At 46.2% G+C, this 27,500-nt stretch overlaps 2 protein-coding genes across 5 annotated transcripts in view; both read right to left on the bottom strand.

Moving 5' to 3' along the window:
• The window catches only part of otud5a (OTU deubiquitinase 5a), a 17,261-nt gene extending 11,670 nt beyond the window's left edge, over positions 1 to 5,591 (bottom strand). For 2 of the 4 annotated variants that reach the window (XM_073469739.1, XM_073469740.1), the window contains exons 1-2: positions 4,777 to 5,466; positions 1,550 to 1,643 (exon numbers count right to left, since the gene is read on the bottom strand). In XM_073469739.1, coding sequence (XP_073325840.1) covers positions 1,550 to 1,643; positions 4,777 to 5,364 — 682 coding nt within the window. In that variant the 5' untranslated portion in view covers positions 5,365 to 5,466. Of the gene's footprint in view, positions 1 to 1,549; positions 1,644 to 4,776 lie in introns of all 4 variants that reach the window. The other 2 variants (XM_073469742.1, XM_073469741.1) reach the window with 2 other exon arrangements.
• Positions 5,592 to 13,175: 7,584 nt separating this feature from the next.
• On the bottom strand, positions 13,176 to 18,905 carry LOC140999977 (leucine-rich repeat neuronal protein 1). The gene is made up of 12 exons (XM_073470583.1): positions 18,776 to 18,905; positions 18,525 to 18,670; positions 18,181 to 18,282; positions 17,900 to 18,084; positions 17,219 to 17,461; positions 17,019 to 17,141; positions 16,735 to 16,857; positions 16,042 to 16,465; positions 15,558 to 15,684; positions 14,850 to 15,040; positions 14,556 to 14,714; positions 13,176 to 14,236 (listed from the first exon to the last, which is right to left on the bottom strand). The coding sequence occupies exons 1-12, from the start codon at positions 18,855 to 18,857 to the stop codon at positions 13,700 to 13,702; spliced, it is 2,442 nt and encodes an 813-aa protein (XP_073326684.1). The 5' UTR covers positions 18,858 to 18,905; the 3' UTR covers positions 13,176 to 13,699.
• Positions 18,906 to 27,500: the final 8,595 nt, after the last annotated feature.

Raw genomic sequence — 27,500 nt, 5'->3', positions numbered from 1 at the left:
ACACACACACACACACACACACACACACACACACACACACACAGATTCTTGGCTTAATGTGAACTTTGAATTGGGCTGAAACTCAGACTGAAGGAGACTCAAACAAACTGAGTTTATATAACAACAGGTAGACAGGTGAGAGTGTACAGGTAACACAAACACACACACACACACACACACACGCACACACACACAGCTGATGGAGCCGTGATGACATAACTGCAGCAACATAATAGTCGTTATCTGAAACACAAGCTGGACTCTGCTGAATGGAGCCGTCTTAAAGGGAGAACCAGAAACCCTCATCTTTCACTGTGACCCACATTTCTGCATACCTTCCCACCGCACACACACACACACACACACGTACACACACACACACACACACACACACACACACACACACACACTATCAAAGTTCTGTGTAAAAAACATTATCTCATTTTAAGTCTTCAGTTTCGGGTCACTGTCGCTGACTGACAGCAGTTTGATGTTTTGTTCTGACCCGGGACCAGTGAAGTGATGTCTGATGTCTGACGGCCTCTAATGAAGTAAACATGTTTGTTGAATCTATGAATCTGTGTTCGTCAAATGATGCGAACATGTTTGGAGGATGTTACACTCTTTAATCATTATTGGACATTATTATCACAACGTGTCCCACAGACTGACGACGAGAAAAAGCCACAAAAAGTGTTAAAAATCTAATAAAACTTGTTGCATTTTACAAAAATATAACTTCAGCTGATATTTTTTCTCCTTCATCTTTTTTGTTTTTCCTTCATCAACAGGTGAAGGTTTTCCTCTCTTGAATAGAGGATGTCTTCACTGCACAGACTGTAAAGCTCACTGAGGCGATGCGATCCTGATTTTGGGCTTTATAAATAAAATTGATTTGATTTGATTTGATTTTGTTTTGGAGCATTTTGTCTCCGAACACATGCAGCGTGAAGACGTTTAAAGAGGCGTTTTATTTTGACATGTTATCAGACAGGAAGTGACAGAATCAGGAGGATCCTGAACGATGATGAGAGATTAATAAAACGTCTTTATTCTAACATCAGAAAGATCCTGTGTCATTTGGAAAACTCTTAAAAAACATGTTTATTAAATATGAATTTACATTGTTGGAAATGAAATGTAAAGGTTGCAGATTTCTAAAGGAAACATAAACAACTAATTGTTTTTATTACCTTCTAATGTTGCCCATTAAATATAATACAGAATCAGAGCTTTGCAGTTTTGATCTCATTTTCTGTTTAAGAGACAATTTGCAACAACAGTCGACCCCGAGAAGTTTCAACATCAGATATTAACGTCCCTGTTCAATAAACAAATAAACTATTATATTAATAATTAAAACTCGTGTTTCAGTAAAACACTTCAGTTCAGCAGCTCAGAGAGGAACATGATGTAACACTGACCCCTGCTGGTGACCAGAGGAACTGCAGCCATACACCTGAGGAGGACACAGGTGTGTGTGCGTGTGTGCGTGTGCGTGTGCGTGTGCGTGTGTGCGTGTGTGCGTGTGTGTGTGTGTGGCACTCACCCACGGCTCTGAACAGACACGCTCCGTCCTCCTTCATCTTCTTGATGACGAAGCCTTTCTTTTCCTGAAGAGTTTTATCAAACCAGTGCTCCTGCTGAACACACACACACACACACACACACACACACACACACACACACACACACGGATGAGTTAGCTAATAATTATTTTCTTTATTGATGAATGAATTGATCATCTGGTCTGCACCGTGTTGAGACGCCTGACGCTTGATCATGACGGCGTCCTGACTGTGCAGCAGATTTCTTAATGGCCGCTGATAAAAAATAAATCTGTCTTTAGCTGCTGAACGCTCCACTTTGTTCACCAGAGAGTCTCTGACTGTGTCGTGTTCAGTGACGGACTGAAGCTAAAGATTATATTGATCAGTCGTTTTCATGATTGATTAATTAATTCACGGTTTAATCTATAAAATGACAAAAATGTGAAAAACCTCAGTTTTCCTGAGACTAACATGACGTCTTCATGTCGCCTCGTTTGTCAACAGAAACAGAAATAAGAACAAAAAGCAGCAAATCGTCACATTTAAGAAGCTGATGTTTGATGTGTTGCTTGAAAAAAGACTGAAAGTATTAATCGATTATCAAAACACTCGGTGACTAATTGTCTTTCTATCAACTAAACGATTAATCGCATTAATGCAGTTTTTTTATTGAATATAAATATAACGAGGCAAATGAACGAACCTCTGGAGGAGGCGGGACTGTGTGGATATTACAGCGGCGTGTCACAGAGGAGAGAAAACAAATGCAGCTCGAACCAGAGAATCATTACTGTGAATAATTAGCACTGAAACATTTCAAATATTCAGCCTCCATATTTATTGTAGTTCAATAATAACGAGCTGAAACTACAAAGCTGTGAAGCTGCAGAGTTCAGACACGAGTCACTGACAGTGTTCATTCACACTGATGAGTCAGACGATCGGAGCAGGTGAGGTGACGTCAGAGCGGCTGAACGAGGGAAGCTGCTTCCTGAATGTTTGAAACACTGAGGAGACGTGACGACGTGTTGCGTCGCGGCTCAGAGAAGTCATAAATCAAGTTGTGATTATTTGTCCAGATGTTACGACCGTGATGTGGCTGTTAGTGGTGTCACGACTCATCTGACCGTTGATCAGTAAACATCAGCGACAGCTACATGGTGCTCACACTCAGGCTAACAGACAACTTTAATCATTTATATCAATGCAATAACAACATGTCACCGGTCAGCTGAGGAAACTTTTTCAAACACTAAACTAGAATGGCACTCAGTAGAGCGCATACCTCCGCCAAGGCCCAACAGTCCTCTTGTGTACTCACTCATAGAAACCAGCCACAAAAATACACCCGACTTCTTCATCCAGATCCACAAACGATTCCCTGAGAAACTAACCGACATGTGGACAAACACTCAGCGTCACGATGTTAAAGTGAGAAAACATCCGGATCCATCTCTTTATCCAGAACAGTTAACGAGGTTCTGTTCTGGACGAGAGATCGGTTCAGTAGTGTTTGTGTCATCCTGCTGATGAACCAGCTAACAAACGCTCAGACACGAGGAGGAAACACAAACCTCCTTGTTGGAGAAAATAATCAAAAGAGCTGCAGATTAAATTCTAATTTATCGATTAATCAACTGATCAACACAAGCAGACGGCGCAGAAGAGTTTCAAAGTGTTCAAGTTATTCATTTATTTACTTTGTTAAATCTCCAACTACAGAAATATAAACTCACTGTTTTCTTAAAACTGAAGCTGTGAACCAGTCTGATCTCTAAAACGGGGACAAAACACCAAAAACACAACGTGCTGTCGTCTGTTCACACCAGGTGAAATGTGCTCTGATGGAAGAAAACAATCATTCTGTTATTTAAATGTTACTGTGACGCTTTCTGACACACCTGAACGGCCCAATCGTTACATTTACCATCACTTCCTCTGTTGGGTGGTTTATTATCTGTATCACACAAACATCTTCAGGAGCCTCAGAGAGATTCACACACACACACTCACACACACACACACACACACACACACACACTCTCTCTCTCACACACACACACACACACACTCTCTCTCTCTCACACACACACACACACACACACACACACACACACACACACACTCACACACTCTCTCTCTCTCTCTCACACACACACACACACACACACACACACACACACACACACACACACACACTCACACACACTCTCTCTCTCTCACACACACTCTCTCTCACACGCACACACACACACACACTCTCTCACGCACACACACGGATATAAAACCTGTGAATGTTGGGGTGAAGTGATCACAGATTCATTTTCTGTTGATATAATTAACTAATTGTTTCAGTTGTGTTTAGTTTTACCGGTCTCAAGCACCAGTACTGTTGCTATGGTTACCTGCAAGGTGGTTAAAACTGCTGACCCGACGATCAGGACGCAGGTTTTCACTTGACAACATTTGTTTGATTATTAAAACTTGATTATTTAACAAGTACTGAGTATAAATCACTAACTTTTGTTTTTATAAACGGATTCTGATTGTTTAAATGTTCTGTGTAGTGACAGGTCTCACCTGGTCTCACCTGGTCTCACCTGTCACAACACACACTTCTACCTTCACTGTCTCACTGGACACACCTCTGACGTGTCTGTCTCTAAGTCTCCCTCCATGTTGGACAGCGTGTCTGCAGGTCTGTCAGGTAAGTCTCACCTGTCGACAACTGAAGCATCACTGCTGTTGCCATGGTTACCTGCACTTTAATACGACCGGGGTCAGCCCTCACACCTGGACCGTGTCTCAGGTAAACACAGGTGTTCTCACTGTACATCCACACTGATTCTCACTGTAAAACGTTTTTCTTGTCAGAAACATTGAAGTCGTGTTCAGACTGAGCTCGTGTTTAAACCTCAGACTCTGTGTCACCGTGTCCAGCTGCTAGCAGCAGCTAGCAGCAGCTAGCAGCAGCTAACAGCAGCTAGCAGCAGCTAGCAGCAGCTAACAGCAGCTAACAGCAGCTAGCAGCAGCTAACAGCAGCTAGCAGCAGCTAACAGCAGCTAGCAGCAGCTAGCAGCAGCTAACAGCAGCTAGCAGCTGCTAGCAGCAGCTAACAGCAGCTCATCCGGACCGATCACTGTTTATCACCTGTGTAGCTTCAGTAGCATTAGCATTAGCGCTAGCCTCTTGCTAATGTTATCTTAGCTAACGTTAGCTTCCTACCTGCTCCACGGTCGCCGGGTCCATGGACTGCAGCCGGGCAGCGTTCTCGTACTCGTCCTCGCTGTTGTTCCCGGCTCCTTCCTCCGTGTCCTGGCTGGATCCCACCCCCCCGGGGCCGGTCACCCCGGGCTGGCCTCCGCCGGCCAGAGCCGCCACCACCCCGCCGGAGCAGGTGCCTGCCTGCCGCCGCCTCTTGCTCAGCCCGGGCCCGGAGCAGCAGCTACCGATGCCTCCGCCGCAGCCGACGACGCCGGCAGACACGACGAGCTCCCCGCGGGACCCGGCCACCATCCCGCCGCTGCTGTCCCGGCCGTCGCCCGGCCCCACCGGCGACACGGAGCCCACAGGCGGCGGAGAGGCCTGCTGCGGCCGGGAGCTCGCCTCGATGCTCCGCCTGTCGTCCCTCGATGAGGGCGGAGCGGGCTGGTAGGACCACGGCGGAGGTGAAGCCCTCGGTCGGGCTCCGGTCCGCCCTGCGTGTGGATGCGGGTGCTGGTGCGGGTCGGAGCCGCTCCGACGGTCGCTGTCATCGGCGTGGTCCGAGACGCCGACCCCGGAGCTGGGCTTCTTCTTCGGGAGAATCGTCATGGTGGCTGTGCGGGAGGCAGGAGGGGGTCAGAGGGGGACGAGTCCTCCCTTTCTGGATCAAATGCTTCGCTGTGTTCGCCTCCGGCCCGGCCGCGCGGTTCCGATCACCGACCTAAAGCTCTTAACGACCCGAAACAGACGACAGAGACCACGACTCGGTTCCTTTTCGACGGTTTGGTTGAACAAAAACAAAACGCGTCTCCCTCTTCCCGTCCTCCAGCGTCCAGCCACAAAACATCAACACACTCTGACGGGGCCGTGACGTCACTTCCTGGTTGCGACGGCATTTTTTACGTCAGGTCGTTTATCACCTTTATTTTTATTATTGCGTGTTTTTATTAATCTGAACTGTTCTGATCTCTTTGTTATTAAAAAGCAGCTCCTTTATTTTAGCTGGTTTTTGTATTTACTCGTCTTTAACTGTAAGAATCTGGTTCGTCTCAGATCTGGTCTGCGAGAATCAAAGACTTCCTGAAGAGAATAAAACCTGTTGTCTCCTTTTGCTTTGACTTTTCTCCTTCATTTAATACACAAACAACGACCTCCAGTTTGTTTACAATCCAAACATCCACCCAGTGTTACAAATAAACAGGAACAGCTGACACAAGCTGACAGAAACATGTTTACTGTTTTACACTGATGCTCTTAACATCAGATTAAATGTATCCCTTAATGTTTCCCTGAAGTGAAGTATTTCTCACTTTAAACGGGACATTTTAATGCATGTGACTTAAAGACCAGTGTGTTGGTCCGTGCACGGCTAATGTTTAGTTCCTGACGATAGTTTTCTATATATCTGCTCATACTGTTATCGTCTTGTTTATCTGTTGATTCATGATTTAAGAACAACAAACTATTTTCCCAATTTCAGTCTTTTTAATGATCAAGTGAAAATGATTTATTCTCCTCTGAACAATCTCACAAAACACTGTGGATCCACGTCTGTCAGCTCTTTATTGTTTATAACAGGACGGATTAGTCAGTGTATCAGTCTGATGATGTAACTGTAATGATGATGTGATATTCTCTGGTTTACATCAACAACAAGAACACGTTTAACAGCTCCTGAAAAAACTGGCTTCAAGTCCAGAAAATGAAATATTTAAAGGTGCAGCATGTCAGAGCCACCATATCACCAGAGTAACTGCTAACTGCTGCTAACTGTGCTCTCAACATCCAGACTGCCTTTAGCGTGTTAGCTCAGTTAGCCATGCAACAAGTGAGACCACTGGGGGAATCTGAGTGTGAACACAGCGAGCACAGAGCTTCAGACCAACAGGGGGAAGAGGTCAGGCTCAGGTTAGCTGGTTAGCATGCTAACGTCATCATATCTCTGCAACACGATACGTAGACGTGATGTAACGTCGGAACTGTTATTTCTTCACTTTCTGTGAATGATCTTACATCATTTTGAACATTTAAACATATTTAAAACATCTTCAGGTTATATTTCTCTCATCATCTTCATCCAAACAAACAAACAAACAAACAAACAGCTCTGTCATGTGACATCACCAAACAGTTCAAACTTTGACAGAAATTTGCCTTTAAATGTTGACAGCTGACGAAATGATTGGCTCACAAACTTTGTGGTGGCAAAATCTGATTGGTTGAAGTGTGAGCGCCTGAAACCAGCGGGTTCAGTTCTGTGAGGGAGGAGAGCTGGAGGACGGACAGAAGTGGAAGAAGACGAGACTTTCCTCTTCAAACATCCAGCTGCGAGTTTAAAGAGTGTCTGAACACAGAGATGCATCAGACTCAGTATCACTCTGAGAGCAGCAGTCAGAATTATGCTTCATTTGTTTTATCACAGTTGATAATTAATCAGTTTAACAGTTTGAGTGAAAAATGTCAGAATATCTCAGTCTGTCGTCCTTCATGACCTCCAGCTGCACGGACTCCACAAGTGAGTGTGAAACCTGCTGACTCATGTCATCCAGCATGACGTGCTTCTTGTCTTCCTCCGTCTCCAGGTGAACACATAAATGTGGACTGTGGTTGAGGTCAGGGGACCGTGGAGGACAGTCAGGACGTCTTTGGTCTTCAGTAGTCGTGTTCGGGCTCGTTGTTCTGCTGCAGGATGAAGTCACATCATGTTTACACTGAAGGTTTCTAAGATCTCTTCACTGGATCAGTTGTATCGAAGTGATCACATCATCAGAAGATCAATACATCAAGCTGAGTTCACTGAGAGACAGAATTCACTAAATAAACAACACAAGAGTCCAATCAGCAGCCAGAACAAGGCCGTCCTGTGGCGACTCAGGGGACGAGGAGCTGTTTTCTACAGCACTTCTCAGGAAGAGACGAGGACAAACCAGAATCTCACAGTGAGGATGAAAAACTAGGAGTCTGTTTTCAACCCTGGTCTGATATCAGCCCAGCCTCAAGGGTTTAATGTTTCCGCAAGACACAGATTCATACGAGGTTCACATGATCTGACTTTCACTATGATCTGAATGTCACATCAGGAGGTGGAGGAGAAGCTGGTGGAGTTATTACAGCCGAGGTGCCAAACATCTGGCTGCAGTGTGAGCCGCATCACCGGACGCCTGGAAACATGTCCGGACGGTTTGGTGGCGACCAAAACCGACTATTCTACCACAACCAAGTGTTTTTTGTGACTAAAGAGGAACAGAAAGTTCAACATGAAGAATCATTCAGTTTTAACTTGTGTGTGTTTCTGCAGAATCTCACTAACATTTATTCTTGTGGTTGGGTTGTTAATATTCAACTTACACAAGTGTGATGTGGAAACTTGAAGACTTGAAGTCTGAGAGGTGAAGCCAGCGCAAGAAGAAGAAACGACTGAAGGACTTCAGCTCTGCTCTCATGTGGACTCATCAGCTGATGGTCAGAGAACGTAAACAGATTCATGAGGATTCATATTAATATTAATGATGTTCAGATTTACAGTAAAGACCAACACGTCTCCACCGTCTGCAGGTGGAGTCAAATCTATACATGAGTTAATGATCAGAGAGCAGACTGTGGAGTGATAAAGTGTTTTTATTATCTTCCCCTCACACACACACACACACACACACACACACACACACACACACGTAGTTACAGTTGGTGCTCAGTGTTGAGTAATAATAATAATCATAACAATAATAATAATAATATAAGCAATAGTTGTCTTCAAATATATAGCGATACACTTTATACAAAATACCCTGCATAATACTGTCAAGTTTAATTTAAAGACATGAGACGAGCTGTGAGACTGGTTCTGATCCACTCTCACGGGCAGCAGGGGGCGCCGCCGCTCTGTTTTCACACTGAACTCTGAGGGTCCAGACTGATGATCACCTTTAGACTCAATCAGATCAGATCAATAATCACTGCAGTGTGTGTGAAGGAACAGTTCACAGTAAAACTCATCATCATCTCCAACACACTCAGTTCCATCTCAGGTCATGATCAGACTGAGCGGGTCGTCGTCTGTCAGCAGAACTTTACAGAACAAAAACAGTTTTTATGTCTCCACAGAAAAAAAATGCATTTTTATTTATTGATTACTGGGAACCTGCCTACAAACACTGGGAGCCTCAATCCATCATTACACATTCTCCTCCTGATGATATAAAGTCAGGCTCAGTCATCATCTCCTCCTGATGATATAAAGTCAGGCTCAGTCATCATCTCCTCCTGATGATATAAAGTCAGGCTCAGTCATCATCTCCTCCTGATGATATAAAGTCAGGCTCAGCCATCATCTCCTCCTGATGATATAAAGTCAGGCTCAGTCATCATCTCCTGATGATATAAAGTCAGGTGAAGTCTCGTAGTCCACAGAACATTTCTGGAGCTTCACAGTAAAACAGAGTTGCAGCGTTCTGCTGAACAGCTGAAGCAGCTGGAGATGATTTAAACATCAGATGTCTCCATGCAGCTCGTCTGCTGTGATCACAGAGATCAACCTGATCTGAGGAGACCAGATTTAACCCTCCATGGAGATCATGAAGATGTTTCTTTGAGGAGATAATGACTGCTTTAGGTTTTGGGTGAACTGTTCCTTTAAGGTCACACATCTGCAATAAAAGTTGGAACAGTGACAGAATCCATTCATTTTTTAGCTAATTTAGATTTGTAGGACAGCGACTGACTGATTTTCATTATTAATTCATCTCCATGTTGTTCTCTGTCTGAGACGCCTTCACGTGTCTCGTTCTGTCTGAGCAACAGTCCAACGACCCAAAGAGATTCAGCTGATAGAAAACAGACAAAGTGAAAACCACAGAAACATGTTTTTAAGACCAGCACAGACTGGTGTGTGTGTATGTACAGTATATATTGTGTAAAATGCCCAGAACATCCTTTGGGTGTTTGTTCCTGAAGTGTTTTGGTTGACAGACAGTTGAGGGAATATTTGGCTAAAAGTCTGAACAACAAACCTGCAAACTGATGGATCACTGCTGAGGAGATCTATAACTCAGTGTTCAACTGTTCAAACTGCTGAAGAAGAAGAAGAAGAATCCAGAGAGACGCCTTCATGTTTCTGTTATCATTGTTATCAGGTTAATCAATACGTTGTTTAATCTATTAAAAAGTAAGAGAAAAGGCAGAAGAGCTGTTTTAATGTGGTGTCTCGTGTCACCAAGTCTGAAGAGATTCAGTTCACTGAAGAAATGACTGAAACTGTTGTTAATCAACTAATGCTGATTAATTTCCTGTCCTTTGATTCACTGATTTGTTCAACCAGAGATACTACCTCAGAATAATGAATCAGCTTCTAATGATGAAAAGAAAACTATCTTATAATAAATAGATGAGGGAGACGTCTCATAACGATGGTTTCATACTTCTTGTTATCAGATGTGGATCCTGTATCAAAGATCTGTGTCACCGTTACAAGATCTGATAATTATGACTTCTGACGGACAGGTTTGTTTCATATAGAGCAGGAAGTGACATCACATCACAGGTTAATGTAGCTGTGAACTGACTGAGAGCTGAACACTTGATAACAGGTCTGAACAGGGTCATAGTTATGACTGGATATGGGTGATGTAGATGTGAAGGTGCTGCTGAAACTAACATTGTTACAGATCTTACCGGTCAGATCTCTGACACGTTTCTGTGTTTTCTATAATAAACTGAGTGCATGTTTGTACCTTCTAATAATATCATTATCTTGTAACAAGACAATAAAGTCTCATATTTTTCAGATCTTTATCTCATGATTGTGACTAAAGGAAGATAAGAATGGAAAATTAAAGAAAGGAATATTATTTTGTAATTATGATAATGGCTTCATGGTTGTGAGATCTGACTCAGAGGAAAACTACATCCAGAACATAAAATATTAATAGATATTGATCTCATGACTTTGGGACCTTCTCACAGTTTAATAAACTGATGATGATGATGATGATGATGATGATGATGATGATGATGTCACAGTTGTGAGACAGTCGTTTTTCTTTGGTGAGATCGGTGTAAACACATTCACTGTGTGATGTTTGAATCCTTCCTGATTGAACCCGACGCTCCTCCAGCAGTTTGCAGGTTGTAACACAGACGTGGTTTTAATACAAACAGTCCTAAATATGAGTGCAAAGGCATGCAGCACCACCCACCTCCACCTCCACCAGTGCAACGTCATCAATAGCTAAAAACTCGACAAATCCAAAAGAACTCAGTGATACAGGATATAAAACAGAGGTTATAATCTGCATTAGTGAACAAACAGAAGCACAACGTGGTCACTGTTACTGTCCGTGCAGTGGGTGTCAATAAAGTTCTTCACGTGGACGTGTGAGTGACGGAGCTGTGACCTGCTGCAGGGTGGAGGACAGTCACCCTGCCGACCACTGAGTACAGAACAAAGAGTCAAATCTAACAGTGATGCATTCATGCTGCGCTGCTGAGGACAGCGTGTCAAGTTTCTGAAGGGTTAAAGGTCCAGTATTCAGACACAAAGCTCGTGTTTGTTTGGCTCAAAGCTGAACTGAAAGTGAGTCAATGTGCAGACTGAGGGCAGGAACACATGACGAGTGTCACAGGAAACAGGAAGTGCAGCCTGTCGAACGCGTCAAACTGCTGTAAAACTATCAGAGGAAGGTGCATCGTTTCTCATTTGGCTCCAGTTCTGTTTTATCTCTTACGTTGTTGTGTTGTAACAACCGTTTCATTTGTTCTGGTATTTGGAAATCAGAAATTCTGGAGGATTTGTGTCATTTTATAAATATTTACATTATGATTTTGTTTACCCGATGCTTGTTGTCTCATGAGTCTGTCTCTTCTACAGCACTACAACACTTTATACAAACTGTCTAATGTCAAACTGTGTTCACCTGCTTAATGTTTAAAATATTTCCCATAAAGATATAAAACATCATTAAGTTGTGTGTTTCTCTCTGCACCTTCCTGTGCTCACTCCTGTTCACTGCATGAAATGTATTGCTGAAAAACATGCAAAAATATACCTATGTTTATATATTATATATGTTTTAATTTGTGTCAGTAAAATAGTATGTCATCTGCGTACAGTTTGATGAATGTTGGAGGTTTGTTTGACTTTGACCATGAAAACTGGAAACACGGAGGGACAGAATGATAAAATCAAAGTTTGATTCAAGGTTATTTTCTTGAAATATCTTTGAAACATTTGAACTTTCTGTCTCGACGACAGGAGATATGAATACAGGACCTTTAAGTGCTACTCTGACAACATTTAAAGTGAAATATTCCACATGGCTGCCTGTGCTGAGTGTTAGTGCTGCATTCGTGTTCATCAGATGAACTAAATTACAATAATCAGATGTTTTTTAACAGTACAGCTACTGTCAGTGTGCTTGACAGAGAGGAGAGAAGAGAAAATGAAAGCGAGGAGAGAGAAACATTCATCCTGACAGGAAGCGTGTGGACTCACAGTCATCGGCTCCAAAAAGTCTCTTCAGACGAATTGTCCTGATCAAAGCAGCCGACGGTCCAGGAACCGGTCCCGACCCGCAGTTTGACACACAGATCTGATAACGTGACATCAAATCCATCGTCTTCTTCTGTTAATGTCTTCGTCCATCAAATGTCTCCACAGGACATCCAGCTGTTTGACCAAACAACAACTGAAGCTGTTCATGAGAAAGTTCATGAGAATCTGATGGAAACAATAAAAGACAGAAACATTCTGTGTGTTTCGTATTTCAGCTCATTAATCACAAATCCTGTTAACTGATTTTATCTTCTCAGAGTGAGACATCAAAGATGTTTGAGGTCATTCTATAGTTTTGTCTGTTACACTTTGGTACCTAAATATTATCATTATATCATTTTTTACATTTGTTGACTGTTTACAGAGAAAGACGTCCCCCAGAGTTATAAATCCTAAGATTATTAACTGAATAAACAATTTTAAACTAAATATACATTAAACATTTAAGGCCCCAAAAATCAGAAGCATCACAAGAGCGTTCATCTGATACCGTCATTGTTTTACCTTCGACTTTAATGTCAGTGAAAAGTAAATTTCATATTTCAAAATAAATGAACGCAGTGGGGAGGAAGCAGGAGGCCACCATGAATATAAAACATATTTTAAAAAATTGACGTTTTGTTTTCTTTTATGTATTTTTGATCTCACCACTATTTGATAGTTTTAAATAAAGAAAAATAACATTTAGTTAAAGCGTCCTGTGTGTTTTCTTGTTTCTCAACAAAACTGAGAATCTTAGTTTTACCTCATCTTTTTATTTTCTGTTATTTTAGTCAATCTGAACATTTGATTCTAGTTTTAGATCGTCGTTTGAGACTGAATGATTTAATCAACCTTCAGAAAACCTTTATAATAATATTTAATCTATTTGATTTTTAGTTAAAACTACTGCAGCCACAAAACAACAGTTTGTTTGAGGAAGCATGCAGGTTTTTCTCAACTGAAGTTATTAATTCCAGAAAAACCAACATGACCTTTACAATGGACGTTGACAGACAACTTTCAGACCTCCGTGGTTGTGTTGTATTAGCCGATGTTATGATTGCGTTATAGTTGTAAGCGTTATAATAGTTTGTTCACAACCTTTTACACTAGCAAAGTTTTTTGTTGTGGAAATGAAAATGACTACATGCTGCCTGAAGGAAAAGAAATGAATCTGAAAAGTGACGGATGATTTGAGGACGATCAGCAGGATTTACGGTTTAAAGACTGAAACCTTGAAGAAACACCAGAATGTTCCTTTAATGTTTTCATCCATCTGAACCCTTCTGCTCGTCTGTCAGGCTCGTCACTGACTCGTGACTTCTGTCTCGTCTGTCAGGTTCTCATCTCTCCCCCCTCGTCTCTCCACGAAGCCCCTCAAACATCCGTTTCCCTGTCGATTTGAACCTCCAGCTACCACATGTAAGTCTTGGTGGTGTCGATCTGACTCCCCCCTGCCTCCTCCCTCCTCTCTCCTTCTTCCTCCTCCTTGTCGTCTTTGTCCTTCTCGGCCTCGCTCTCCCACAGCGTGATGAGTGGCGGGTACAGCTCGTTCAGAGGGATGGACGTGGCGTTCTGTATGTACTTCTTCAGCGAGTGTCCGCAGGACTTGTGCTGCTGCACGCGGCGGCCCATGTAGACCACCAGCAGCGCCATGATGGACAGAGCGAACATGGAGCCCATGACGGCCGCCAACGCCACGCTGCTGCGCCGCGACGCCACCATCTCCACCAAGAAGCCCGCCTCCTTCGTGGTGATGTTCAAGCAGGAGGTGTGGACGGGAGAGGAGGGGGAGGAGGAGGAGGAGGGAGTGATGGGGGTTGGGGAGGAGCTGGGGGAGGAAGAGGGGGAGACGGGGGAGAGAGGTGAGGAAGAGACGGTGAGGCAGACGTGGTACTCTGTGGCAGGAAGGAGGTGAGTCAGGTTATACTCCTGAACATCAACTGGAACCTGAGAGAGACGGGGGAGGAGGGGGGAGAGAGGGAGATCATTACTAGTTTTTATCACAGACAGTGAACTCACCACAGACACTCATCTGTCCCACTGTTATTATAGACAGTGAACTCACCACAGACACTCCACTGTCCCACTGTTATTACAGATGTGAACTCACCACCGGTGGGCGTGGCTTCAGTTACAATTCAATTCAAATTCAAAGAACTTTATTTGTCCCCGGGGGCAATTCAAGGCGAGGCATGTGGAGCAGCTACATACAACACAACACAGAAGAGTGTTACAGGTAACAGGTGAAGAGGGTGGAGGTGCTCACCTTGGCTGTGTAGCTGATCTGAGGGTTGTCAATGTGCACGGTGGCGCTGATCCAGCGGGGCAGAGGCAGGGGGGAGTCCTGCTGGTTCTGACCCACAGATGAAGCTCCTCCACTGGGAAACAACTTCCACTCCAGCACCACTGACTGGGCGTGCACCACCTGCACAGGAAACAGGAAACACCATCAGAAATGAGCCTGAAGCAGAACTTTGATGACAGCTGTGGTAAGAATTTAGTCTCCAGCAGGTGACAAACAGACAAACATGATATTAAATATTAAGAATGAAGCCGGTACCTTCGCCAGCACCACCAGAGAGGCAGCAGCGCCGGACGAGTTCCCCAGCCAGGGCTGCTCTCTGCTGGGCTCACCGCCCCAGCGCTTCCCCCCTCCGGACCACCAGCCCACAGACCCCTCAGAGTCCACAAACACCGACACACTCTTTGTGTCGGCGCCCTCCATGTTCCACGCTACACAGGTGTACACACCTGAGACAGAGAGAGAAGAAATATTACTTTTTTTTCAATTGTCATGTTTTGCAAATTTAAAATATAATGGAAACGTTCAGAACCAGAAACTTCTGCTTGTCTTTTATAAATCAGTTACAGTTTAACTCTTAACTTTTACTTTTTGTCTCTCATAGAATTATTTTTACATTTGAGACTTTTGATGATCACATTTGAGTTGTAGAAACATTAATGCTCCTTCCTGTCGCCACACTGTCTTTTCTGATATCACCACTGGGGGGCGACAGGATCCTCTGAGGACTGAAGGTTTGTGGTTCTTGACATAGATCCAATAACTTGAACTAGACGGTGAGTCAGAAAACAAATCTCAGAGTCCAAGTCTGAGTGCATACAAGTGCTCTGATGTAGTGATGTCACATCAGATCAGTCCAATCAGCTGCGGCGTCCAATCAGCTGTGGATCTCTAACAAAGAGGCGTGTCCGTCTGTTAAATAAGTGAGGTGGGAGCCAGCAGCGCCCCCTGCAGGCTGACACTCACCTGCGTCTGACGGCTCTGCGTGTTCGATCACCAGCGCTCCGGGCTCCGACACGCGATGCTTCTTCTTCCTGCTTAGGCCACGCCCCTCCTCTGAGATGATTGGTGCAGCCATCGCCTCCGAGCTCACCTGACCAGGGAGAGAGACAGGAAAAATTCCCATCATCCATCTGATCACAGCTGAGGTTTTATTATTTCTTCTTTATGATCTGATCAAATTAAATATTTTACATTTTAATAATTAAAACTTCAGCGTGATGTTACAAAGAAGTGACTTTATTTAACTCTTATTCATTATTATTCAATGTGCATCTGTTTCCTGTTCGTCTCTGTTCTGGTCACATGGTCGTGTTGTCTGGTCCTGGTCCTGGTCCTGGTCCTGGTCCTGGTCCTGGTCCTGGTTCTGTGCCTGAAAAAAGTTTTTAACACACACACACACACACACACACACACACACACACACACACACACTCTTGGCCACGCCCACCTTGTCTCCAGTGGGCGTCACCCAGTAGAACTGGGGGGCGGGGTCAGCGTCCGCCCAGCACTCAAGTGTGATTGGCTGCCCGGCGCTGACGTTCATGGCGGCTGGGAAGGCGTGAGGAGAAATGTGAGGCAGGCAGCTGTTGGTCCCGCCACCGTCGGCCCCGCCCCAACTGACCGCCACCACCTCCTGCAGCTCCCGACCAATCAGGTGAGGCGGGGAGGAGCAGAGGGTGATGGAGGACTCCAGCATCTTGAGATGTGATTGGTTGCCGAGGTGAGGCCCCCAGGAGGACAGACAGTCACATCGCAGCGGGTTGGAGTGGAGAGACACCTCCTCCAAGGAGGACAGAGAGGAGAGGAGGTCTCCAGAGAGGAGGCTCAGCTGGTTACTGTGGAGGAGGAGGGTCCTGAGGGAGGACAGGTCACTGAGGGGGGAGGAGGAGAGGAGAGGAGAGGAGAGGAGAGGAGAGGAGAGGAGAAAGAGAGGAGGAGAGGAGGAGAGAGACTTTAGTATACTTTTCTTCTTTCTTATTGACAGACAGACAGGCAGACAGACAGGCAGGCAGACAGGCAGACAGACAGGCAGACAGACAGACAGACAGACAGACAGGCAGGCAGGCAGACAGACAGGCAGGCAGACAGACAGACAGGCAGACAGGCAGACAGGCAGGCAGACAGACAGACAGACAGACACCTGAAGGCCTGCGGGTCGATGTAGGACAGTCGTGGGTTGCTGCAGAGCTCCAGCTTGGCGAGCTCTGGCAGGTTCTGGAAGGCGGCCCGCTCCACCATCAGCAGCTCCTCCATGTTGTTCAGACTGAAGGACACAACAAACAATCATGAAGAACACACAACCTGAGCAGTGTGTAGTTTCACATCTGTCCAGCAGAGGGAGCTGCTCCCCCCTCATCCTCTAACACTGAATTTATCTGGTCTGATCTCCATCAGGACTTGTTGCGGTCGTGTCCTCACACTGACCTGAGCTCCTCCAGGTGCTGAAGGTTCTGGAAATCCCCCTGCTGGACTCGGCTGATCGGGTTCCTGTTCAGATCCAGGAACTTGAGGTTAGGGAGCATGCTCAGAGCGTCCCGAGGAACAGACCTGCCAAGAGAACAACAGTCACATCAGCCGGTGCGACGGCGAGAGGACGTTACAGATGGACACCAGAGACCACAGACCTGAGCCGGTTGTCGTAAAAGGACAGACTCTCCAGGTAGTCCAGACCCAGGAAGGCAGCGGCGGGGACGGAGGCCAGTCCCATCCCAGCCAGCACCAGGCTGTGGAGGCGGGACAGAGGCAGGAAGTTCTTCTCCTCCAGACCCAGGATGGGGTTCTCCCCGATCATCAGGATCTCCAGGGACGGCAGGGACTCGAACCAGCGGCTGTCGATCGCCACCAGCCGGTTGGAGTTCAGGTGGAGCCTGCAAGACCGAGCAGAGGGCAACAACTGAGTCTGAGAGGTCACCTGCTCAACCTGATAATCACCTGCAATGAATGATGGGTAATACATGACAGAGACACTAGAGAGAAGGAAATGTTACTTTACAATCACTATAGACCTTTTTCACAGCAGCCATTTTGACACAAAAGCGGTCGGGTAGACACAGGTGGTACCAATGATACTGATTAAGATTCTGTTCCATTCAGGTCAAACAGAGTCAAGGTGCTGCTATTGTGCATGTTGGTGCACTAGGAAGTGTCCACTACAGCAAATAGAACAGAACCTTCATTAATTGTCATTAGTTAAACCTGTGTTTACCTTCTATTTCATGTCAGTATGGCTGCCGTGAAAAAGGTCTATTCTCTTATTTAATTATATTAGAAGAAGAAGAAGAAGAAGAAGAAGAAGAAGAAGTTACCGCAGCAGGTTAGAGAGCCCAGCGAAGGCTTTGGGTCCGATAGAGGAGATCCGGTTGTGGTTGATGTAGAGCTCCTCAAGGCTGGACAGGTTCCTCAGACTGAAGTCCTCCAACTCCTCGATGTGGTTCTCCTCCAGGTACAGAGTCACCAGCCGGCCCAGAGAGGAGAGGCCCATGGAGCTCACCTGGACAGAGATCATGTGTTTGTGTGAGAAACAGAACAAACTGTCATCAACAGAGATCTGAAGAAGGTTTAAAATGGAGGACAGCAGGTGAGTCACCTGTGTGAAGTGGTTCTGTGACAGGTCCAGTTCTGTCAGGTTCATCAGGCTCTGCAGCTCAGTGGTGATGGAGGAGATGTTGTTACTCTGCAGCAGCAGCACCTGAAACACGTCGACACAACCTGCAGACGTTACTCGGGGCTGAAAGACGTCTGCTGGCTCTTCAGCATCAGGTCAACTCATCTCAAACTGCTGAACCTGCTGAAGAATCTAAAATCTAAAGATTCTTTGTTGACACTGAAAATAAACGTTTGAATCGAACATTTATTTTGACATTTGTGACTCTTGAGATCCAACATGTCTGACTGGGAACAAAGATGGCCGCCTGTGGCTCGATGAGTCACCTGAGTGTCGGAGGACGTGTTGGCTGGGACTCTCTGCAGGTGGAGCTCGTTACAGTCCACCGTCCTGGCCTGGTGAAACACAGACTGGGGGGTGTACCACGGCCTCGTCTCACACACACACTGCAGAGGACACAGCACAGCGCCACCTGCAGGACACACACACACACACACACACACACACACACACCTGTGTTTTAAAGCTCCACAGGTATCTTCACGTGTCTGCCGTCTAATAAACTTTTTGTTTTTACCTTGACTGGCCCCGCCCACTCCAGCACATGATGATGATGTCACCAGGGAGAGGAGGAGACTGAAAAGGGCCGTAAATCCCATGGTGCACTGGGGCGGAGGAGAGAGGATGTGTCGGTCAACCAGAGGTCAGAGGGCGGAGTCACACCTGCAGCTGGAGGGAAACACACAGGAAGTGATGTCATTCACCTTCTAACGCACAACAGACGGTTAATGACATCATGATGGAGCAACAGCTGCTGAGGCTCATGGGTACTGTAGTATTTACAAACATCTGCAAAAAGGTGAAACTTCCTATCATAACAGATCCGCTCATCAATTTTATCTTCTCTTAAGATTCTGTTCAGTTTATTAGTTTGATTGTTCTGTGATTTAATATATAACTTTATTGTCTGTCTATTACATTTATATAATATATTTATATTGGATGTTGCTATAAGTGGATTGGATCTGTCTATCTTCAGAGGAGGGAGGTAAAAAAGTACAAATACTCTGTTCCTGTACTTCAGTACATGTTTCAGGTATCTGTCCTGTACCTGAGTATCTCTGAGACTTTCCCTCTCTACATCTGAACACAAACATCTGAACTTTCTCCTCCTCACAGCTTCAAACAGCCTCGTTACTTTAGTTTGATGCATTTGAGGTGAATTATGGATTATTGTTATTTCCTAACATCACCAGACTGATGTCGACCTATCAGAGCACATCACGCACGGCAGACGCAGCGAGACGAAACAAAGACGTAAGAAGACGTGAACAGACAGAGAGGGAGGCTGAATGGGGAGAAAAGGCGTGTTAGTGTCTCGTATCTGCAGAGAGTTTCTTATTTTCTCTCTTTGTTGCTGCTCGGGACGCTTTACCAACCCAACATGTGGCTGTTTGACGTCCTGGGAAATCAATTGAATCAGTACTTCTACTTTTACCAGAGTCTGTTTTTCTGTATCTGAACGTCTCCTGGAGGACAGACTGTGAGGACTGTTGTCTCCTTTGGTTTTTTGTCCCCTTGAATATTAGTTCCTACCTGCTGTTGTTTTAAGAGGGACAGGTTTGAGTGTAACAGCAGAGGTCTTGCAGTCGGTGGAGAGCAACTGCGGCCGCCTTGATCTCTGAGGTTATCGTTGCCGGCGCGTGCATGACGTCAGAGCAAGTCGGGATCGAGTCGGACACAAATCTAACCGGCATGCATTGTGCGGTGGTCGCCGGTGATCGATTCTGCGCAGGCCTGGCTCATCTCGAACGAGCCTAACGACATCGGCAGAAAGACAGCCTCACGCAAAGCATCATGGGAAACTTTCAGTGTCTCACAGGCTCAAGACAGGAAGTCACAGAAACTCTTCCTGTTAGATCTGATTCATGTTCTCAGTGAACTCAAGTTTGTTTTAAATGAGCTGATCAGACTCAACAAGACACGGGTCAGTCCGGAGACATTCAGACGATCAGAACCTCACGGCCCACTGATCAGAACCAGTTCTGTTACAACATCAGGAATATTCACGTCACACAAAGACAAACAATGTGATCATTCACTAAACCAACGACTCCAATGAAAACAGTACAACCTAAATATGTTTAAAGGAGCAGTTCACTCATCATCTCCTCCTGATGATATAAAGTCAGGCTCAGCCATCATCTCCTCCTGATGATATAAAGTCAGGCTCAGTCATCATCTCCTCCTGATGATATAAAGTCAGGCTCAGCCATCATCTCCTCTCCTCTCCTCCTCTCCTCCTCTCCTCCTCTCCTCTCCTCCTCTCCTCTCCTCCTCTCCTCCAGCACGTCTCCAGCTCGTCTGCTGTGATCACAGAGATCAACCTGATCTGAGGAGACCAGATTTACAGCCTTGACTTGAGGTCCAGCTCGTGCTAACACTGTTAGCTTAGCATCTCCAGTGAAGGTTTGCTCTCTGCACGTCTTTGTTCTCTGACCTCTGAGTGGATTTCTGGACGTTTATTCTGGATGATTATCAAAGATAACGATCTGTGAGACTGAATCTAAGAGTGTGTGTTTCCTGTGTGTGTTGAAGTTTGAGTCATGACTCAGAAGGAGAGATTTTACACACATTTCACCAAAAACACATTTTGGACTGGACGACACGTTTGCTGATGATGTTGTATTCTCTGTTAGATGTTACTGAAGACTTCTTCACTGTAAATGTCTTTCAGCTCAAACATCTCGTCCACACGTTGAGACATGTTTCTGGCTCTGTCAGCGGACGATGACTCTCTGACTGTGCACCCTGTTTAACTCTCCGCTGCAGCGGCTGAGCTAACAGTGTTAGCGTGCACCCTGAGCCGGAGCTCATCAGTAAACACAGTTTGTTTCTGTGGTTCAGATGTTTTTAGGATCACGGCTGTCGATCTTTGATGGACTGTGTTCAGTCAGATGTCACCATCAAACACACTGTTAACAGAACAAAATCTCTCCAATCAGACAAAAGAACAGAAACGCTTCTATAAAACATCATGTTACTGGTCCAACATCAGCTGTTAGACCAGGACAGCGACACAAGCCTGATCAACAACATGCCAAACGTTACGTCTTTGTTCAGATGTGTTTGTGTCCAGTTCAGCACATTTAATCTTGTCTCAAACACTGAGGGGACAAACACGTTCCTGACTGTCTCTGCAGGAGTTTCTACTTTCCCAGATTGAACCTGAACACAGCACAGCTCTGACAGATCGTTCAAACGTCTGAACCTCCTTCTTCTTGTTAACGACCCACTGAAGGAGGATCGTCTCTGCTCCAACATCTGAACACATCTCCTCCCCCTCCCCCTCCTCCCCCTCCTCCCCCTCCTCCCCCTCCTTCTGCTGAGCAGATGGAATATTGATGAGATGATATTAATTATTCAACGAGCTGCGAGCGCCTCGTTAAGTGTCCTGCAGACGAAAACTGTGATTGGAGGAGAGCAGGAGACACTGGTTAATTAACTTTGAGGAGTCAGACACACACACACACACACACACACACACACACACACACACACACACACACACACACACAGTCTAACACAACATGCTCACAGAAAGAAGATTTCAAAATAAGACAAACTGCTGGACTTCTTCAGTCAGAAAGATTTTCAAAATTAAAGCGTAAAAGAATATTTGATGTTTGACTTGAATCATCTCACTGATGGAGGAGAAATAGCAGCTCTGTGAGGAAACACCCTGACGTTATTACACTTTAATCTGAAATCTTCACTGTGGCTGCTAAGCTAAAAGTGTTAGCACGAGTAGCACAAATCTGGTCTCCTCAGATCAGGTTGATCTCTGTGATCACAGCAGACGAGCTGCATGGAGACACCTGATGTTTACATCATCTCCAGCTGCTTCAGCTGTTCAGCAGAACGCTGCAACTCTGTTTTACTGTGAAGCTCCAGAAATGTTCTGTGGACTACGAGACTTCACCTGACTTTATATCATCAGGAGGAGATGATGGCTGAGCCTGACTTTATATCATCAGGAGGAGATGATGGCTGAGCCTGACTTTATATCATCAGGAGGAGATGATGACTGAGCCTGACTTTATATCATCAGGAGGAGATGATGGCTGAGCCTGACTTTATATCATCAGGAGGAGACGATGGCTGAGCCTGACTTTATATCATCAGGAGGAGATGATGGCTGAGCCTGACTTTATATCATCAGGAGGAGACGATGGCTGAGCCTGACTTTATATCATCAGGAGGAGACGATGGCTGAGCCTGACTTTATATCATCAGGAGGAGATGATGGCTGAGCCTGACTTTATATCATCAGGAGGAGATGATGACTGAGCCTGACTTTATATCATCAGGAGGAGATGATGGCTGAGCCTGACTTTATATCATCAGGAGGAGATGATGACTGAGCCTGACTTTATATCATCAGGAGGAGATGATGGCTGAGCCTGACTTTATATCATCAGGAGGAGACGATGGCTGAGTGAACTGCTCCTTTAAGAGAACAAACTGTGTGCACGTGTGTGTGTGTGTGTGTGTCTGCTGCCTCTCTCCCACCTCCAGTTTCTGCTCTCTCATTGGCTGCTGCTCTTTTCTGATCTTAAAATTGTTTCCAAGTTTCCCCAACGACTCTGAGAGGACCGGACCCTGAGAGGACCGGACCCTGAGAGGACCGGACTCTGAGAGGACCGGACTCTGAGGGGACCGGACTCTGAGGGGACCGGACCCTGAGGGGACCGGACTCTGAGAGGACCGGACTCTGAGAGGACCGGACTCTGAGGGGACCGGACTCTGAGAGGACCGGACTCTGAGAGGACCGGACTCTGAGGGGACCGGACTCTGAGGGGACCGGACTCTGAGGGGACCGGACTCTGAGGGGACCGGACCCTGAGGGGACCGGACTCTGAGAGGACCGGACTCTGAGGGGACCGGACTCTGAGAGGACCGGACTCTGAGAGGACCGGACTCTGAGGGGACCGGACTCTGAGAGGACCGGACTCTGAGGGGACCGGACTCTGAGGGGACCGGACTCTGAGAGGACCGGACTCTGAGAGGACCGGACTCTGAGGGGACCGGACTCTGAGAGGACCGGACTCTGAGGGGACCGGACCCTGAGAGGACCGGACTCTGAGAGGACCGGACTCTGAGGGGACCGGACTCTGAGGGGACCGGACTCCGTCTGGAGGTTCAGTGTGGGATCAGAGACCTGAGTGTTCGTGTGAACTGAGAGTTGAAGGTGACGAGAAGCTGAACACATTATATAAAACTGAGTGGTTGTTACCGTGGAAACTGTCTGAATATAAAACAACTCGACTGAAGAAACTTTGTGACCTAGTTTATGTTCTGTTCTCCAGGAGAGGAGGAGAGGAGGAGGAGAGGAGGAGGAGAGGAGGAGGAGAGGAGGAGGAGAGGAGAGGAGGAGAGAGGAGAGGAGAGGAGGAGAGAGGAGGAGAGGAGGAGGAGAGGAGGAGGAGAGGAGAGGAGGAGAGAGGAGGGGAGGAGAGGAGGAGAGGAGAGGAGAGGAGAGGAGAGAAGAGGAGGAGAGGAGAGGAGAGGAGAGGAGGAGAGAGGAGAGGAGAGGAGGAGGAGAGGGGAGGAGAGGAGAGGAGGAGAGAGGAGAGGAGAGGAGAGGAGGAGAGGAGGAGAGGAGAGGAGAGGAGAGGAGAGGAGAGGAGGAGAGAGGAGAGGAGAGGAGAGGAGAGGAGAGGAGGAGCCATGTTTCCAGAAAACATTGTTATGCTCATTTAACTCCATCTCGTCTCCATCTTGTCTCCATCTTGTCTCCATCTTGTCTCCATCTCGTCTCCATCTTGTCTCCACCTCGTCATCCTCCACTAAATGACACTTCATTCACCAGATTCACATTTTGATTTATTCGATTATTTGCTGACAGTTTATGGAAACGTGGCGACTTTGACCCTCGTCAGGACCCGTACCTGTCCTGTTCTCAGACACTGACACAAATAAAAACAATACTGAGTGAAACTCAAAGTGTTTCAGACGAACAGAACAATGTTCAAACTCTGCAGCTGCACTGAGAGCAGAACCGGCGGAGGGATACACCGTCCTTCATCAGGAAGTAGTCCCAGCACCTCACTGAGCCCCTTACAGCCTCATCTCCTCCTCCTGATGAGTCGAGATATTCACAATAACTGTGATATTAAAAACTGAAGTATTGATACGGTGTAAATAAAACTCACATGAGAATATCTGTGAATTATGTATATTATATATATTCTATACGTGTGCGTCTTCTGTTCATCTGTGACTCACAGTAAAGACTGTAGATCAGATTAATGTTGTGAACTCATTCAGGTGTGATAATCTGATCTCCTGACAGCTCTGGGCTCAGCGGAGGTATGCACTCTACTGATCTCTGGCCCCTCCCACATTACAAACACACCTGCTGCTGCTGATGTAAAAGAGCAGAACAAAGATGATTCTGTAAAATCATCATAATTATGTTGTTGAGTTTCTTAGTCAGAAAAACATTCATCCTGTTTGATCAATCAGCTGATCACAGACCAGTCAGCTGATCACAGATCAATCAGCTGATCACAGATCAATCAGCTGATCACAGACCAATCAGCTGATCACAGATCAATGTCTCATGTTTACACTGTAAATATTCATACAGAGACAAATCAATAACATCAATGACATCATCAAACACTCTATAAACCAAACTTTGTTGTTTGTCCCACAATACACCGCGTCCTCTGTGACGTCACGCCTCAGCCTGAGATCATAACTTGAATTTATCTCGCTTAAAGCTGCTGGTGAGACGTTCACGGCCGGTCGTATTACTGACAGTCGGGCATTCGGACGGTCCTGGCGGAGCTCGTGCAGCTCACACCGACTCACACCAACAGCGCGCGCTCCGGTGTGTGCTGGAGGACAGACGCCCATGTTCTCACCTTGTTCCTCCGCGTGCAGCTCCTCCTGCTCCGAGCCGCAGCGGCACCGCAGGCCGGTCGGGGTCCGGTAGAACCACGCAGGGTCCGGTCCGGTAGCAGCGGGTCCGGTAGCAGCGGGTCCGGCAGCAGCGGGTCCGGCAGCAGCGGGAGGGTCTCCGGTTTCTTCAGGTCTTGTTGATCCGGATGAGGTCGAACTGAGTCCTGCTGCCGCCGCTTTTATCTGAAGCCCCCCCCCCTCCTGTCCTCTGTCAGGTCCGCAGCAGCTGACTCGGGATCAGCCAATAGGATTTATAGGCCACTGGGCGATGGACCAATCACAGCTCGGATGCTGCACAGAGGTGATGGAGGAGGAGGAGAGGGGGTCTGTTACCATGACGTAATGCTCCAGATTCTCCTAATGTCCCCCCCCCCCCCCCCCCCCAATTCAGTTTCAATTCAACAAGCTTTATTGGCACGAATGTTTTACACAATATTACCAAAGCAAAGATTACAGAACAAATAATACAGATATAATTAATAATAATTACAAAATAATAAAATAAAAAATAAAAAGAAGAAAGTAAAGTGTGTGTGTGTGTGTGTGCGTATCAGCATGTATGTGTGTGTGTGTGTGTGTGTGTGTGTGTGTGTCAGTGTGTGTGTGTGTGTGTGTGTATCAGTGTGTGTGTGTGTGTGTGTATCAGTGTGTGTGTGTGTGTGTGTATCAGTGTGTGTGTGTGTGTGTGTATCAGTGTGTGTGTGTGTGTGTGTGTGTGTGTGTGTGTGTGTGTGTGCGTATCGGTATGTATGTGTGTGTGTGTATGTGTGTGTGTGTGTATCAGTGTGTGTGTGTGTGTGTGTGTATCAGTGTGTGTGTGTGTATCAGTGTGTGTGTGTGTGTGTGTGTGTGTGTATGTGTGTGTGTGTGTGTGTGTGTGTGTGTGTGTGTGTGTGTGTGTGTGTGTGTGTGTGTGTCAGTGTGCAGGTAAGGACCCAGTGAGGAGCAGCTGCTCATGAGGAGGAGATCATGTCAGGTGTTGGCAGCTTCACATATTCTGCTGCATCTGCAGCAGCGGCACTTTTCTCTCCCAGTAGATGTTGTATGTTTTCTGTCTGAGAGTTTGCTGAAGTTTGGGCTTCTGTGTGTGATGTTGGTGTAGAGCTGGTTCTGATGTCTGTGTATGTGTCAGTGCAGCAGGAAGTGTCTGTGTGGACCGAGCCGACACAGCCGCTCCTCTCTGGGCAGCCACGTCTGTCTGTGCCGGCCGCTCTCTCAGGCCCGGCTGTGGCTGCTGAGTCTACATAGTCAACGTTTCCCTCAGTGTTGGGTCGGTTACAGAGCTCAGATAATCTGCCGGGGAGTATTGTGTGTTTAGGGCCAAACAGCATTGGAGTTTGCTTTGGGTTTTGGTTGTAGATGTCCAATAGTTGATGTAATTGTCTTTTTCTTTTGCTATAATTTGGCGGGGCCGGATTGTGTGAGGGCGGTCTTGGTGCCCGGTGCTGTTGGAGCTGAGCCTGTGGACCAGCTGGCTGAGGGGACTCCTGTCTGTGCTCTCCTCTTGGCATTGTAGGGCTTTGTAGTGGTGGAGCCGGGCTCGCTGGCTTTGAGGTGTTGGTAGAATTTTATAGCTCTTTTTTGGATCCAACAGGGGAAATTGGCCTAATTCAGCTGTGCATCCGTTGTTGGGGGAGTTCCTGTGGACTTTGAGGAAGCTTTGCAGATCTCTGTGTGCAGCTTTCCATTGGGTGTTTGTCCCATTTTTCAAAGTCTTGGTTCCTGAGAGGGCCCCACACTTCACTGCCGTACAATAAGATTGGTTCAATTATGGATTGAAATATTTTGATCCAGATTTTGACAGGTACGTCTGTTTGAGGATGTTTTATAGTCTAGAAAGCTCTTCTGCCCTCGTCTCGGAGATCTTTAATGGCCAGATGGAAATTTCCCGTCAATGTGATGTTTAGTCCTAAATATGTGTAGCTGTGTGTGTTCTGTGTCCGTAGAGTCCAGGTGGAACCGGTGTTGGTTTGTCTGACTCTTAGGTCGTTTCTGGAAGACCATGACTTTTGTCTTTTCCAGGTTAACGGTCAGGGCCCAGGTCTGACAGAACTTCTGCAGGTGATCTAGTTGCTTTTGTAGAGCCTCCTTTGATGGAGCGAGCAGTATTAGGTCATCTGCAGATAGTAAGCATTTGACTTCTCTGTCAGAGAGGGTGAGAAAGTAGAAAGTACGTAAGTGGATCAGAACGTTATCTCGCCCTAAAAAGAGACGATGAAGAGCAGAACATCTCTCTACTGTCAGAGATAGGAAGCAGAGACAGATGCTCACCAAGTACAGGCTCAGTGACCACAAACTGACCATCCAAACAGGAAGACACAAACAATCACAGC

This window comes from Pagrus major, chromosome 7 (genome assembly GCF_040436345.1).
Source record: "Pagrus major chromosome 7, Pma_NU_1.0".
In the NCBI taxonomy this organism is placed as follows: Eukaryota; Metazoa; Chordata; class Actinopteri; order Spariformes; family Sparidae; genus Pagrus; species Pagrus major.
The sequence above is the reverse complement of the archived record's forward strand: the minus strand, read 5'-3'. Positions and strand labels throughout refer to the sequence as shown.